The sequence below is a fragment of the Chelmon rostratus genome, chromosome 20, assembly GCF_017976325.1.
Source record: "Chelmon rostratus isolate fCheRos1 chromosome 20, fCheRos1.pri, whole genome shotgun sequence".
NCBI lineage: Eukaryota > Metazoa > Chordata > Actinopteri > Chaetodontiformes > Chaetodontidae > Chelmon > Chelmon rostratus.
In genome coordinates, this window is record NC_055677.1 from 2,592,498 (window position 1) to 2,605,897 (window position 13,400).

The window sequence follows — 13,400 nt, forward strand, 5'->3', positions numbered from 1 at the left end:
GAAAAGTTGAAGTGAATAGTTAATTTTTATTTGAGATTCCTGAACAGCTGTGTTGCTCTGATATCATTTTTTTTTTATGTGGCCATATTACTGGGGACGCAACTTCCTGTTCAGCCTGTCAGCTTTCAAAATAAAAGGGAATTTTTTGACCTGTTAGTTCATCAGTAGTAATAGTTTGGACATTGTTTATTACTGCTTATAGCTTAATTGAGCTAAAGTTGGCACCAATTGAGAAAATTACACATAACAACCTATTTGTGGATAATAATTATTGACTATACTGTATGTAAACTCATCTCAAAATTCAGACTTTTCAAGTCAAAATTATGACATTTTGCTTCCTATGTCAAGATTATGAGCTTTAAGTCATAATTTTTATTTCCATCACACATTTTTTTCATCCTTTTTCTTGTCCCAGTGGAAATAGTCTTACATCCTTAGAGGATCTGTCATCTGAACACAATTCCATGTTTTATGCTCCATGTTGGCAAGTAACATAATACACAGAGTTAGAAACCACCAAAAACTGCTATACAGTATATCACACTGCACACTGTCTGCTGAACCTTAAAAAGACATTTAAGTACGTGTGAAACCTGCAAAGCAAGCATAAAGCCATTAAATATAAACTCCCTCAGGGGGCACAGAGGGGGCCTGAAAGCTAATGGTTTATTGTTTGTCAACTGTGTGGTACTAAATTAATTGAAAATATGTTTTGGAATATGCACCAAGAGAGGCTGTGTCAAAAAAAACACCCCCTATTTTAACACCGTAATACATTTGGTGCTAAATTATAGAGTTCACGTACACATTGCACAGACAGTGGGAGAACTGGGGACCCTGTATCTTATATTTGACAACTAAATCAGATTAATCCAGCCATGAGCCAACGGAAGCGCAGACTTAAATTTAGTGATACATTTCAGTAGTGACAGCAACTTTTTCAGAGTAATTTGGGTACTGTTACAGCAGAAAAATAGCTAAATGTATTTATATTTGATTTATATTTCCATGATTTATTTATGTAATAGCTTGAAGTGTTTTCGTTTTTGTTTACCTGTGGATTTGTACAACCAATAGTTTTATTCTGAAAAGCGGAAGTTCCTCACTCGTCCTGTTTAGCGAATTGCGGACCGGTGACTGGTCCATGTCACCAGCCATTTTCTCGTAGATTGTAATGGAAATACAGAGCATTTAGCTAGCTTTTGGCTATATCTGGTCTTAAATAGGGTTTCATTCTAAAATTACAACCTGTTATATTGCGGTGTTTTAGTGTGCTTATCCTCGCTTTAGCTAACGTTAGCCTGGCTAACGGTAGCCTGACGCGTGTCGTGGACGAAGGTAAGACATCTCCCTTGATGGTGCTTGCGAGTTAGCTTTAGCGAGAGTCAGCCGAAAGTTAGCTTATTCCCTTGAACACCTTAACTTTGTTTGGACGATGTGATGAATATATGATAATACCTACTCTAGGCTAGTGTTCTAAATATTCAGGAAGTGCGCTCCCCGTAAACAGAAGAACGTTAGAGCGGGGAGAGGTTTAAAGCTAGCTAAAGTTAGCTTGTCTGCTCCATAAACGCATCTGAAAAACTATGGCGCACTTAAGTAACAGCAGGCAGTATTCACGATCTAAATGTGAGTAAGGTTATATTTCCATGTCATGTAAGGAGTTGGCATTCATACGTTTTCTTCGTTTCTCTCTCCCTAATATTCACCTGTGCAGCTGTATACTGTAGATCGCTGTGAATCGGAATGACAGTCATGTAATCCAGTGCCAGTTTGTTCATTACACAGTCCTGCTTTATGTCCATTTAGTTCAATGAGGGTGAAGAAAAATATTACAGATGATATTTCTATTTGAGCAACAACTGTTTGTGACAGTTTACATCATAAATATGCTCTGCTGCTTCACTGTTCAGGTTCAAGCTTTGCGGTTTGTCCAGGTTCACCCATTCAAATCAGATGTACTTTATTTTAGAAGCAAAACATGAATTTTGGGGTTTAATTTTAACTTTTTAAACTTGATGCTGCGAGAGCTGATCCCTGGGAGACTCTTGTAAATTTAATTGAATTTGTTGGATTCTGTGTTTTGCCTGCACCCCTTAACCTCTCCTTTCTTTAAAGGTTGACAAAATGTCAAGACCACGGTCGAGATCACCACATTACAGGTATGCACTGTCATTGTTTCATGTTCATATTTGTGTCACCCCCTTTGATTTTCGTTTTTATTTTGAATTACAATGTGAATGCTGATTTACTGATTACTGTCCCCACTACCCCGATATTTACCTTTTCAGGAGGTTGCCATGGGAGGAACCTGACTTTGATCCTTACAAAGTCCTTGCAGAACTGGATGGAGATCGGTTGGACAGGACCCACCACCTCAGAGAACATCCCGAAGAACACTTGGATTACTTCAGGGAAGATGTGTACTCAGAAGGTCACAGAAGATCCCCTCCTCTCTCAGATGACCGCCACTTTTGGCATCAGCATCATCCAAACCAAGAAAAATTTGAAAGCAGGAGGCTATCGCCTCATCATGATGCGATGGGCTATGATGGCCGAAGGCCTTCTCCACGGCGTGATAGAGGAGGAGATGGAGATGGACGAGGAGGGTTGAGAGAACACTTCCAGAGTTTTGAAAGCAGGGGGAGGTCGCCCCACTCGCCTCTGAGGTTGACAAGGGAAGAATTGCCCCCGACGCCAAGGTCTCATTCAGACCACCAACAGAGTGAGCCTGGAATAGGCTGGAGGAGAGCAGAGCAGGGCAGAGATCGTGGGAGGTTCAGGGACCTTAGTCCCAGTGTGAGATCAGATGACCAAAGAGGGGAAGTGGGTAGGGAAAGAGGAAGGAGGAACACACAGGGTCCTAATAGAGACAGACGAAGAGAGGATTTACATCAAGAGAGGAACCCTCCTGCTAAAAGGCAAAGAAGAGAAATGGAAGACAACAATTACCTTGGGTAAATTTAAACCACAAGGCTTTGCAGCACTTTCGCAGGGAATAAGGAAACGAAGAATAACGAGGATTCTCGTCTGTCTTAATCTTGATAGAGCCAATTCATCACTGTCATCATGCTTTGCTTCCCATAATGCAAAATACCAGCTTAACAAATATGACATGGCTTCAAGTTTTATTCTTCCGATGCTTAAAAAATCAGTTTATTAAGTTCAGCATAGTCATAATGTTTATGTACATGAACATAGTCATAATATTCATAAACATAATGTTCAAGCAAATGTAAGTTTTAATGGCAGTTAGTTTTAAAAATGAATGTGACAGTGATAATAGGGAACTCAGATATTTCATGTAGACAGTGAAATAAGTCCAAAGCTAATTTCAAGTGTAAATTTAAAACCATGTGTGAACATGTGGCACTTCCATGAATAACTGTTGAACCATGTCACCTCCTCTTATGCTGTCACAGGTACAGGAATGAGGAGGATTTTGGGGAACAGCGTTACTCATTGGACAAACCCAGAGATGGGTTTGGAGGAGGCACTGAGGGGATCCTCCCCCGTGGAGACATTCGGCCCTCAGGACCACTCATCATTGAACATGATCATGGCATCACACACAGCAGAGAGCTGCCACGGTGGGAACAATTTGACCATCGCAGAGATCGTGATCCTGACTTTGATCGACAGAGTAGTCCCCGTCCAATGAGGTCCTCTCAGGAACGTTTCAGGGCGTCAGACGGCAGGTTGGATGATTGGGAAGTATCAAGAGGACAGCGTTTTCAAGATAACTGGAGAGACTCCAACCATCATGAAACTAGGAGGAGTCCGACACCACAAGATAGACCAAACCCCGTGAGATATCGTAATCGCAATGGCCCCGTGAACCATAGGGGGAGGGGCGGTCTCCACCCAGAAAGAGGGCGGGTCAGTCATGGTCAAGGTGGAAGGACTGGACCGCATAGGAAACAACCTCGCTTGCAGCAATCCTCCCAGGGATCCCAAGATCTTCCTCATGAAGAGCAAGGACCAGGGTACCGACCCTTCAGGGATTGTTACGAAGAGCCCATCGAAGCGAAGGTCGACTGGGCAGAAGAAACGAGGCCTCAGCAGTGGAAACATGACAGGCCTGGAAATCTGGTCCGACGTCCGCCGAAGATTGACTTGGATCCTAAAATGCCCCGTCAGAGGATGTGCAGATGGAACAATCAGAAGACCGATGACATGACCGTTGTAACGGAGGAAACGCTAACCATCAAAGTGGACATGAGCCGACCCGTAAACCAAAACAGGTAGGAAGAGTATTTTTTAATCAACCGATCTAAGGTGAGAGGGGAAAGTTCACACTTCTCTTTCTAAGCTGATGAAAAGCTGCTGCAGGAAGAGGAAAGAAACATCAGCACATCGTCACGTGGCAGGTGGAGGCTGGTTGAAAGGACTAATCACAGGACTCAACGGACATTTTCATTTTACTGGATTTTGTTGCAGTTTGGAAGGCACGGCCTGAGTTCTGTACCTCCGTTTAAAACGTGTTCCTCGTGGACACTGTAAGGCGCCGCCGGTGGTATCGGATTGTATCACATGATTGGAAAACATCACAGAGAAGTTTCTCACAATGCATTTTCCTCCGAAGGTGAAGTCGTCCTCTCGTGAAAACCTGTGGATTGATGACAGGAAGAGAAATACCACCTACATCTCCACCTTCACTGTAGAAGCTCAGGAAAAGCTCACACCTCCTGAAGAAATCAAACCCCAATTAAAATATGCATCACTGAAGGGAGCATCTTGGGGTAAGTGACCATGTGACAGGACAACAAGCTGACATCACCCCTTACCCAAAATCATTTATCATTTCAGTTACGTCTCATTCTACACAAAGAAGAGGAGACACCAGCTGGAAACTCTAAAAGGATCAATTATACTTTCATCGAGTTAACAACTCTCACATTGCTTCTGTGCTTATGCACAGGTGAAGGATCTGGCATTCAAAGCAAGATAGAGGTGAGACGACCGATTGAGGCCATGGTTTTACTTCTCCGACGATTACCTGACAAAAGGATAATTATTGAGGACCGCTGGGACATGTTGAGGATCGTAAAGGTTAACGCTGGACATGAGTGCATTTTCATCCGTCCTTTCATTGAAATCTCAGCAAGCTGAAAGGCAGATCCTGAAGACAACATGTGTGAGGTGACAAGCAGGATTCAGTCGGCGGATGTACACCCCAAGACAAGCAGACGTAACCTCGTGTTCATCACTGGTCATCCAGTGTGCCGTGTGTTTCGCAGGGATCGCAGAAGAAGCAAGACTTTGAACTGAAGCTGGTGAATGAAGAGGTGTGGGCTGCAGAGGTGGACCATCACACGGACCCTGCAGGCATTACCTGTTGGAGAAGTATGTTGGAAGGGCCGTGGCTGTATGTCGTCACTCGGTTAAGCAGCTTTGTGGCAGTTTGTAAACTTGAAAATGGAAAACTATCCTCACTTGACTGCTTGCAGAAGGACTTGTGTTCACAGATGAACACCAGCTCTACATATGTGGGATGATCTCTATGATGCTTATTTTGTATTTAACCGCAGCATCTGGTTGAACTGATTCCCACAAATGACATTTATGACTCTCACTCATTTGAAGAAACTTCAGTGACTGTTGAAGCTGGATCATGAGAGATAAACCCAACGCTACTGAAACTGAGGGAGGAAACGTCTGTTCACAGCCCTTCTTTCAAGGAGGAAGTCAAACAGCGCTCTGTGAGAGGAAAGGTGCACGAGCTTTTAGCGAGTAAGCAACATCATTTACGCCGTCGCAAAGCAAGCACCTAGAAAAACTGAAGGATGGAAATCGCAAGCGGAAATTCAGCATCTGTGCTGAGTGTTTGGATTGTTTCAACATTAAACATCAAGATATTTGATAAGAAGTTGAGCTGGACAAGTTGTTGCTCTAGCTGCCAAATAGTTACGCACTAAGTGGAAAGAAGTGGACGCAAACCATGGTTTAAAAAATAATTGTACTTGTGGATGAGCGGGAAGTTTTTGTGTGTGTGGTTTTTAGAAGATCTGCCTCGGCCTTAATTGCCCAAATACTGAAACATGTTTGTCTGGAATGGAAGTTTTTTTTCAATCACAAACTTATTTTGGGAAGAGGAGTCAAAGCGTGTCCACTCTGCGAATGAGACGCATCCAAGTTACATGAACCTCTGGGGAATCTTGGTTTTGTCCTGCTTGCTAAAGGGATTGAAGGATGGAAAAAACAATCACCTACACCTGATTTTATGGAAGAATGGAACGTGTGAAATCAGTCACTTCTCAAAGTAGCTGCTAAAGACGACAAACCTGATGGCGACAACCGCACTTTACCGATGGACGATAAATTCTGCCTAAAGAAGAAACTGAAGTGAAGAGAAGAAGCCTGGAACAGTTGACGAAGGGAGAGAGCAGAAGTCAAAGCCACGAAGACAAACAAAATCAACACTGAAAACTGGAGGAATTTGACGCGTCATCATTGGTGTTTACGCACTAAACTGAAGGCAGAACGTGAATGTCGTCTGTGTGAAAAGACAAATCCAGGCCAGAAACACGAACATCAGCGCTGTTGAACGGAGAAATCAAAGCTGTCAGTGTTCACATCATCAAACGGACAAAAGAGATGTCAAAGTCAAGCATGTAATTATTCATGGCGACAGATGGAGAAATGAAAGTGTCAGTGCTGTTAAAGGCGGTTCAGTCAGGTCCTGGAGAAACCGGGGCGATCGGAACAAAGAGCGATGACTGATCAGGAGCGGCCAAGCTGACCCGCGTCAGCAGCGTTCGACATTTGACACGACCGGAAGTCTGTCCGACACAGTGGCTGCAAAATCTGCTGAACTCCGAACCAAGACCGAGATTTAATGCATCAAACCAGAAAAGAAGTGTGAACTTTCCCCCAACATTCAACTCACCTGTCTGTTTCAAAGAGGGCTATCTTCATCTCCTCCGACCTTCACCTTTAACCCTTTATAAATATCCATAAAGAGACTATGAGTTTGTTTGAATCTGTGTACTTTCGAGGGTGAACATGCACCTTTTTAGCGGACATATCAGGTGTAGTTATTGTAAACATTGTCAGTCGTGGACCTCCTGAAAGGTAAGTTTGTTGGGTAAGGTAAAGACGTTGCTTTCATGTGTCTTTTTTTGATTCAGCAATGCAGAAATATGCTCACACAGAGCCTGTTAATATTCCATCTTTCAGGGCTTTAAATTAGTTCTCCACTGACCACAGTAACAGACAGATACTTAAGCTTTCAAAGGAGTATGTCAGTCATTGTCAGATGTCACATAAGAGTTCCCTGTCAGTCCAGCTGGTGAATGAAGCTCGTTATCTCCTGTGCACTTGATGCAGGTCAGAGCTCGTTTTGAGGGACCGGTTTTACATCTTGTTTCATTCTCTTTTCTCCTCTGCAGCTCGCTGTGTTACTCCTCAGACAGACAGCTCTCTTTAGACCTGGTCAATGTGGGTCGTCAGCGTCTCGACTTCCTGCCCATGCTGGAGCACTCCGGGACGTACCGTGAGACCGCCATGCACACTGGGACTTTTGCCCAGGAGATCATCACACTGGTGCATCATGTCAAAGGTCAGCACAGCGTTCATTCCCATGTGTCTGTTGTGTCTCTTGATACCTAATTTATAGCAGAGGCTGTACAAACCAAAGATTTAAATTATACAAGACAAGAAAGATGAGCAATTGTGATAATGAGGGACAGCTTCTTCCCCAGAGCTGTCAGAGCTATCACCCCCAGCAGCCCCTCACTGCAGTGAGAGACGGTGAGAACTGTGAACCACTGCACACCGCACTTTACACCTACACCTACACCTCTACCTCCACCTGCACCTTCTGTGTACTCAACTTTTAGTACACACATACACTTAACGAAATTATATACATTTTAGTATATTGCACATTTCATTTTCATTGGTATATTTTATTGTCCACTGGTATATTTTATTCAATCGGTACATTTCACTGTGTATATTTTATTCTGTTTGCACATTTCATTGCCATATTTTATTGTTTATTGTTTAGTATGTTTTATTGCCTTAGTATATTTTCATTCTGTTATATTTTTAATTGCTTTACGAATATTTTTATTGCATGTTGATTTATTTTATTTTATTGTAGTTATCTTAATTTTATTCTTTCTAGTCTTCTTATCTTTCTTACTATCTGTTAAGCTGTAGGACAAAGTGAGATAAAAATTTTAGCACTGAAAAAGGTGCAAACCACAATTTAAGTACAATTTGGACTCAAGACTGCTCACAAAAATTGTTCCACTCACGAAAAATCATATTTTCTGTTTATGTCTTTATGCCAAAGTCTACATCAGGGAAGCATCGCACAGTCTAATTGTCTAATGGGCACGGTTAGCATGTGCTACTAATACCCTCAGAATGTGTAAAGCACCTTAGCAAGTGGTCACATGATGATGAAGTATCGAAAACAGTTTCACTACCTGACAGAATATAAATGAAACCATGAACAGTCTTGTGCAGCTTTAAAGGTATTGCACCAAATGTAATTGGGGGAATATGTCATTGTCATGTTTATTGGGCTTTAAGTGGTTTGTGATTGACCACAAGTATCTGCCGTATTTAAGTTTTTAAAGTGTTTCCTGTCTGTTTACAGAGCAGTACTTCAGAGATGCTGGGCTCACCCTGAATGAGCGTTTCTCAGCTCCGCAGAAAGGCGGCTACTCTGAAGATGAGACGGAGGAGCTGACGCTGGACGAGAGGTTCAGTTCGAACCGGTACGTCACATGGTGATAGACAGACGTGACAGTGGTGCTTTGTAACAAAGCCTATTAAAACACAACCTGTAATCATAATCCTGTCCAGGCAGAGCTGAACATGTCAGTTGTTACTCTTCAGTTAAAATCTGTTATAAATGTGTTGTATGTACTTGCGTGATTTGCTGTGTTGTCACTTTGGTAGTGTTGAAATCTTAACTTTGTAGCTTCTTTTTCAAAGCTGCTGTATGAATAAAGATGCTGATTATTCTGATCATCCTCTGGGAAAATGAACTTGCACCTTTTGTCTTTCTGCTGTCCCTCCTCTGCAGAGGCTTCAGCTTAAACATGAGCTCGCTGCTGGACGACGACGACGACGAGCCTTTGTTCTCCAGACTGGGACCCCTGCAGGTAAAGAAATGTCTCTTTGTCAGCAGCCTGAAGTCTCTGTGGAGACTGTCGGATATAGCTGTTTTTTTATTTGTTTGTTTTTGCTTACTTATTGATCGTTTGCATTGACGATGTGATGACACAGCCGGTGCGAGGCCCGGGCGACCTGAGGCACGACCTGGAAAGGAGGAGGCAGGAGAGGCTGGAGGGGGTTAAAGTCACAATATCAGGGAACAGTATGTCCCAGCACCACCTGGGTCCAGTCAGGTGAGAAGAAACTTCAGAACAAGAGACAGTAATAATGCCACATTTAAATTGCACAGAAGTTACCAAACTTAGCAAATTGAGGCTTTTAAACAGATGGTATTTTTTCTGATGAGTTATATAACTTATATTTGAATAAGCAGAAAATATACTGTGTTATATGGACAGTATTACAGTAAAAGTACAAATATATATATGTATAATAGTTTATTTATACTTTTTTGATCAATGTAAGATGATGAATAAATCTTTCATTCCATTCTCTGTAAATTATAGCAATAACTCCTAATATTCAGATTTTTTATGTTAACCCTTATTTAACGAGGATCGATCACATTGAGATTAAAACCTCTTGTTCAAGGGAAAACAGCTCATTGTGAGTTAGTGGGCTTGGCACTGTTGTAAAATAAAAACTATTGATTGATGTTCGTTCATTGTCGGCAGCACAGGTTTCTAAAATCCGGATCTGTCGCTCTTTATTTTGTTCTGCTTTGGCTTTTTTCTCTCGGGAGTCTGGCAGAAAGTGTTGCTTTCACAGCAGCTTCTGAGCGCCGAGGGCTAAAAGCTGAAAAACCATTTTATCAGCAGCTCTCAGCTGCAAGTTTGTGAGATTCAAAACTCAGTAAGATCAAACTGTATTCTCACCAAACATTAAACCAGCTGAATTATTGATAAGTCTCCCACTCAGGCTGAACTGAAACCATCAGATGAAATCAGCTGCAGCACATATAGATAGTGCTCTAAAAAAAACATAGTTTTGGACATGGCAGCTGCTGGAGACGTGATGTTATGAATTATTCTCAGCATTCACTGTCTAGAATTTTCCTCACATCATGTGCATGTCTCTGTCAGTGAGCTGGGTCTAGAGTACAGCGCCAAGGACGACATGGCTCTGATGGAGGACGAAGGATCGTCCAGCTGGCCCGAGGAGCAAAGCGGGAGACGAGAAGGCAACACGGTGAGTGTGAGAGAGGTTTCAGTTTGACCTGTGACCTCACAGAGAAGTGATCCAATGATGGAGACGACACGTTGAGGTCAAAGTGCGTCTTTAACCTTTCGTCCTTCTTCAGGGACCAAGGAGAGGAGCCCCATACAGACCGAACACCCATCGCAGGAACAATCGCTTCGGTAACCGGCTCGGACCAGTGAGGCGACAGAACAACCGCAGCAACCCTGCAGGTAACGTAACACCTGTGCAAACCAATGCAGCCAAAGTGCCTCAGTCAGGATCACTTTAAGCAGCTCGAATCAGTATTTTGTAAAGTGATGACAATGTGAAAGGAGGCTCTGGTAGTGATGAACCTGAATCTGCAGCTTTACGGAGCTTTATAGAGAGTTTCAGCTAATTTTTTAGCCGTCCGACCACAACTCCACTGTTCATCACTGTCATAGTGTCGATTCCAGCTGCAGCAGGCAGCTGTTTTCAGAGAACAAGTTATCGCAGGTTTAAAGAAAACTTGACCAGCTGAAATAGAACAATGGTGGCGTGTGGTCTGCACTGATGTGACCTGTTACACTGCAAAGCAAACCAACTGTAACACCTGCAACGGAAGTGTGCAGAATAAAAACAGGATGAGACGGTGTCATCACTAAATGTTGTCACTGGCAGCAAGTTTTCATATTTTAGATTAAAGTGAGAAACTGAAATGTAAAAGCTAGAACATGAGCACTGGGATCAACAACACAGACGCACACAAGTGCAGTTAATTCAACAAAAAGGAGAAAACATATGAATCACAGTGTCTAAAGCCCCCGTACCCATCTGTCAGGACGCAGGTTTTCTCCTACCTGTCTCTGCTGACACCTGCAGCCGACCTGTTGACAGTCCGGCCGGTTGCTGGCGCTCAGTCGCGCTGCAGGCAGATACTATCTGAGGCTCAGTGTGACACATTTAGTCTGAACTCTCTTCCTGTTGTATAACAGCCCTGCAGGCCAGCTGCTCTTTCCCCTGGCAGCTTCGCGTTGAGTCTTAAAGGTCGGTCGGGGAGTGGAATATTCCCTTTGACCCGCTGACATGTTGCTGTTTTAAGGAGGTTCTCCCGCCCTCCCACTGATCAGCTCTAATAATACGTAATCCCGTTTTCTCACCTCCTCTTTCTCCATTCACACTGGTCAAATCCTCTTTTATTGTTTCTGCACTGACCCACCTGTTAGCCATGACCCAAATATCTCTGACCTCCGCTCTTTATCTCTGTCTCCACCGTTCGTAGGTCATTACTGGTGAGGGGACATTGGAAACCTATCCCGTTTGGATGATGCTGATCTGTTGATGACTTTTAACGCTACTCTTAAAAACCAGCCAATTAAAAGGAAGTATTTTGTCTTTTACTCGGTTCAGATTGTGTCCGTGTTGATTTGGGCGAACGGCGCGATTTTGTTGCTCTGTTAAACTGAATGTGAGACATCCTGGAGCCTCTGTTCACGCCTGTTCTGTCCTTCCATCTTTGTTTGTTTGTGTCCTTCTGTTATTGATGTCTTTATTTTCACGTTTCACACTTTGTAGATATGGGGTCTTGATTTAAAACAATATTTGTAATCGGGATGATGTTGGTTTGAACGTCTACAGCTGTGACACTCCGTGGTCGTGACGGTACACGCATTCGTTTCCTCCTCCTCCCGTTAGCAGTGAAGTTCGTCACCTGCGACGGTTCAGCTGCAGATTAGTTCATTAATATTAATGTTGATTCCTGCTGTTTTCTTCTGACTCACTTTTATCAATCCTCTGTATATGAAGCGCAGTGTTACACCAGCCTTTCTGTCAGTCATGACAGTGCTGCTGAACAAATAAAACATTTGTCTTTTTAATTCTGTGTCATATTTGTGTTTCAGAGTCCACCTTCGCTGCTTATCGGAGTGAATCTGGGTTTGCGATGACATAAATACATATAGATACTCACCTGGTCACTTTTTACAAATAATTCTGGATTATTTTGCAGCAGCTTTTGTTCACAAATATGTCAACATATAATAACATAAAGAGCTCAGTTTTATTCAAATGACCCAATAAGTTGTGACTCACCTGCTTCCTTTACTGCCACATGTCTGCTGCGAGAAAGGCCTGTCGTGCCAAAATGTGACAGTTTCAGCCTCTTATGTCTGGTCAAGGTGCACTTGTACTTTCTGGAGCTAAGCGGCTAAAGTAGAGCGTTTCTGGTCACATGATATCAGTTGGTCATATATTTATATAAGAGCATAACGGAGAATATGACAAAATTTGGATGTAAAACAACTGACAAAGCAAAAAGCAAGCAACAAAAAAACAAACTCTCAAGCTTATAAAAAGATTTCAGTGTATTAAAAGAAATTAATCTTTTTTTTTTATTTTGAAATGAATATTTATTTCAAACCATGGGTGAAAATGCATAATACAAAAGACGTTTAGGTTTTCAACACTGACACACTGTTCATGAGTTTCACATCAGAGGAAATCTTTATATCGGCTGCTCTGTTAGACTCAGCGTGATGCATTTACTGACCCTCGGGTCCCTAAAAACACGTTAACAGCTGAAAGATGGATTTATTAAAGTACAAACCTTTTGTGTGTTGGTTGTTCTCGAGCTACCAAAGTGCCCAAATTCACAAGCTACAAACAACACTCCTTAGCCAGACACCCTTTCAGAATAAAACTCGCCAATTCCAGCATCACACATTAAATCAGAACCCGTGGAGTGCAACAGCTGATGACTGGTTTCTGCATCGCTGCAGAAAAACATCATCGCAACGTCACTGTCGTGGTCACAGCCTCCCCACTTTTCTTCAAACGGGCTTTTCTAAAGTACCTGCAGTATGTTTTCAGTCTGACATTTACACTTCGGTTGAGGAGGATTGCAAACAAATAAGGTTATGAGCTGCTGGTAGAAGGCACACAGAGAGAAAAGAAGCTGCACTGTAAGTCATTTTCATAACTGCATTGACCAAGAGAGGAATATTTAAAGATTTCCTCCAAAAATGCAATGTTTTCCAGCTTAAAAAAAAAAAAAAAATCAAGACAGATTTTATTTTATTGAAAGTTCAGCAGCGTGCATGACCCAG

The 13,400-nt window shown here is 42.5% G+C and overlaps 1 protein-coding gene across 1 annotated transcript; it reads left to right on the plus strand.

The window, feature by feature from the left end:
* Positions 1-1,125: 1,125 nt before the first annotated feature.
* On the plus strand, positions 1,126-12,173 carry zgc:112982 (uncharacterized protein LOC503771 homolog). Its single transcript, XM_041961697.1, has 11 exons — positions 1,126-1,341; positions 2,122-2,165; positions 2,295-2,960; positions 3,426-4,247; positions 7,395-7,564; positions 8,615-8,735; positions 9,047-9,125; positions 9,250-9,371; positions 10,221-10,326; positions 10,439-10,547; positions 11,579-12,173. The coding sequence occupies exons 2-11, from the start codon at positions 2,131-2,133 to the stop codon at positions 11,590-11,592; spliced, it is 2,244 nt and encodes a 747-aa protein (XP_041817631.1). The 5' UTR covers positions 1,126-1,341; positions 2,122-2,130; the 3' UTR covers positions 11,593-12,173.
* The last annotated feature ends 1,227 nt before the right edge of the window (positions 12,174-13,400 follow it).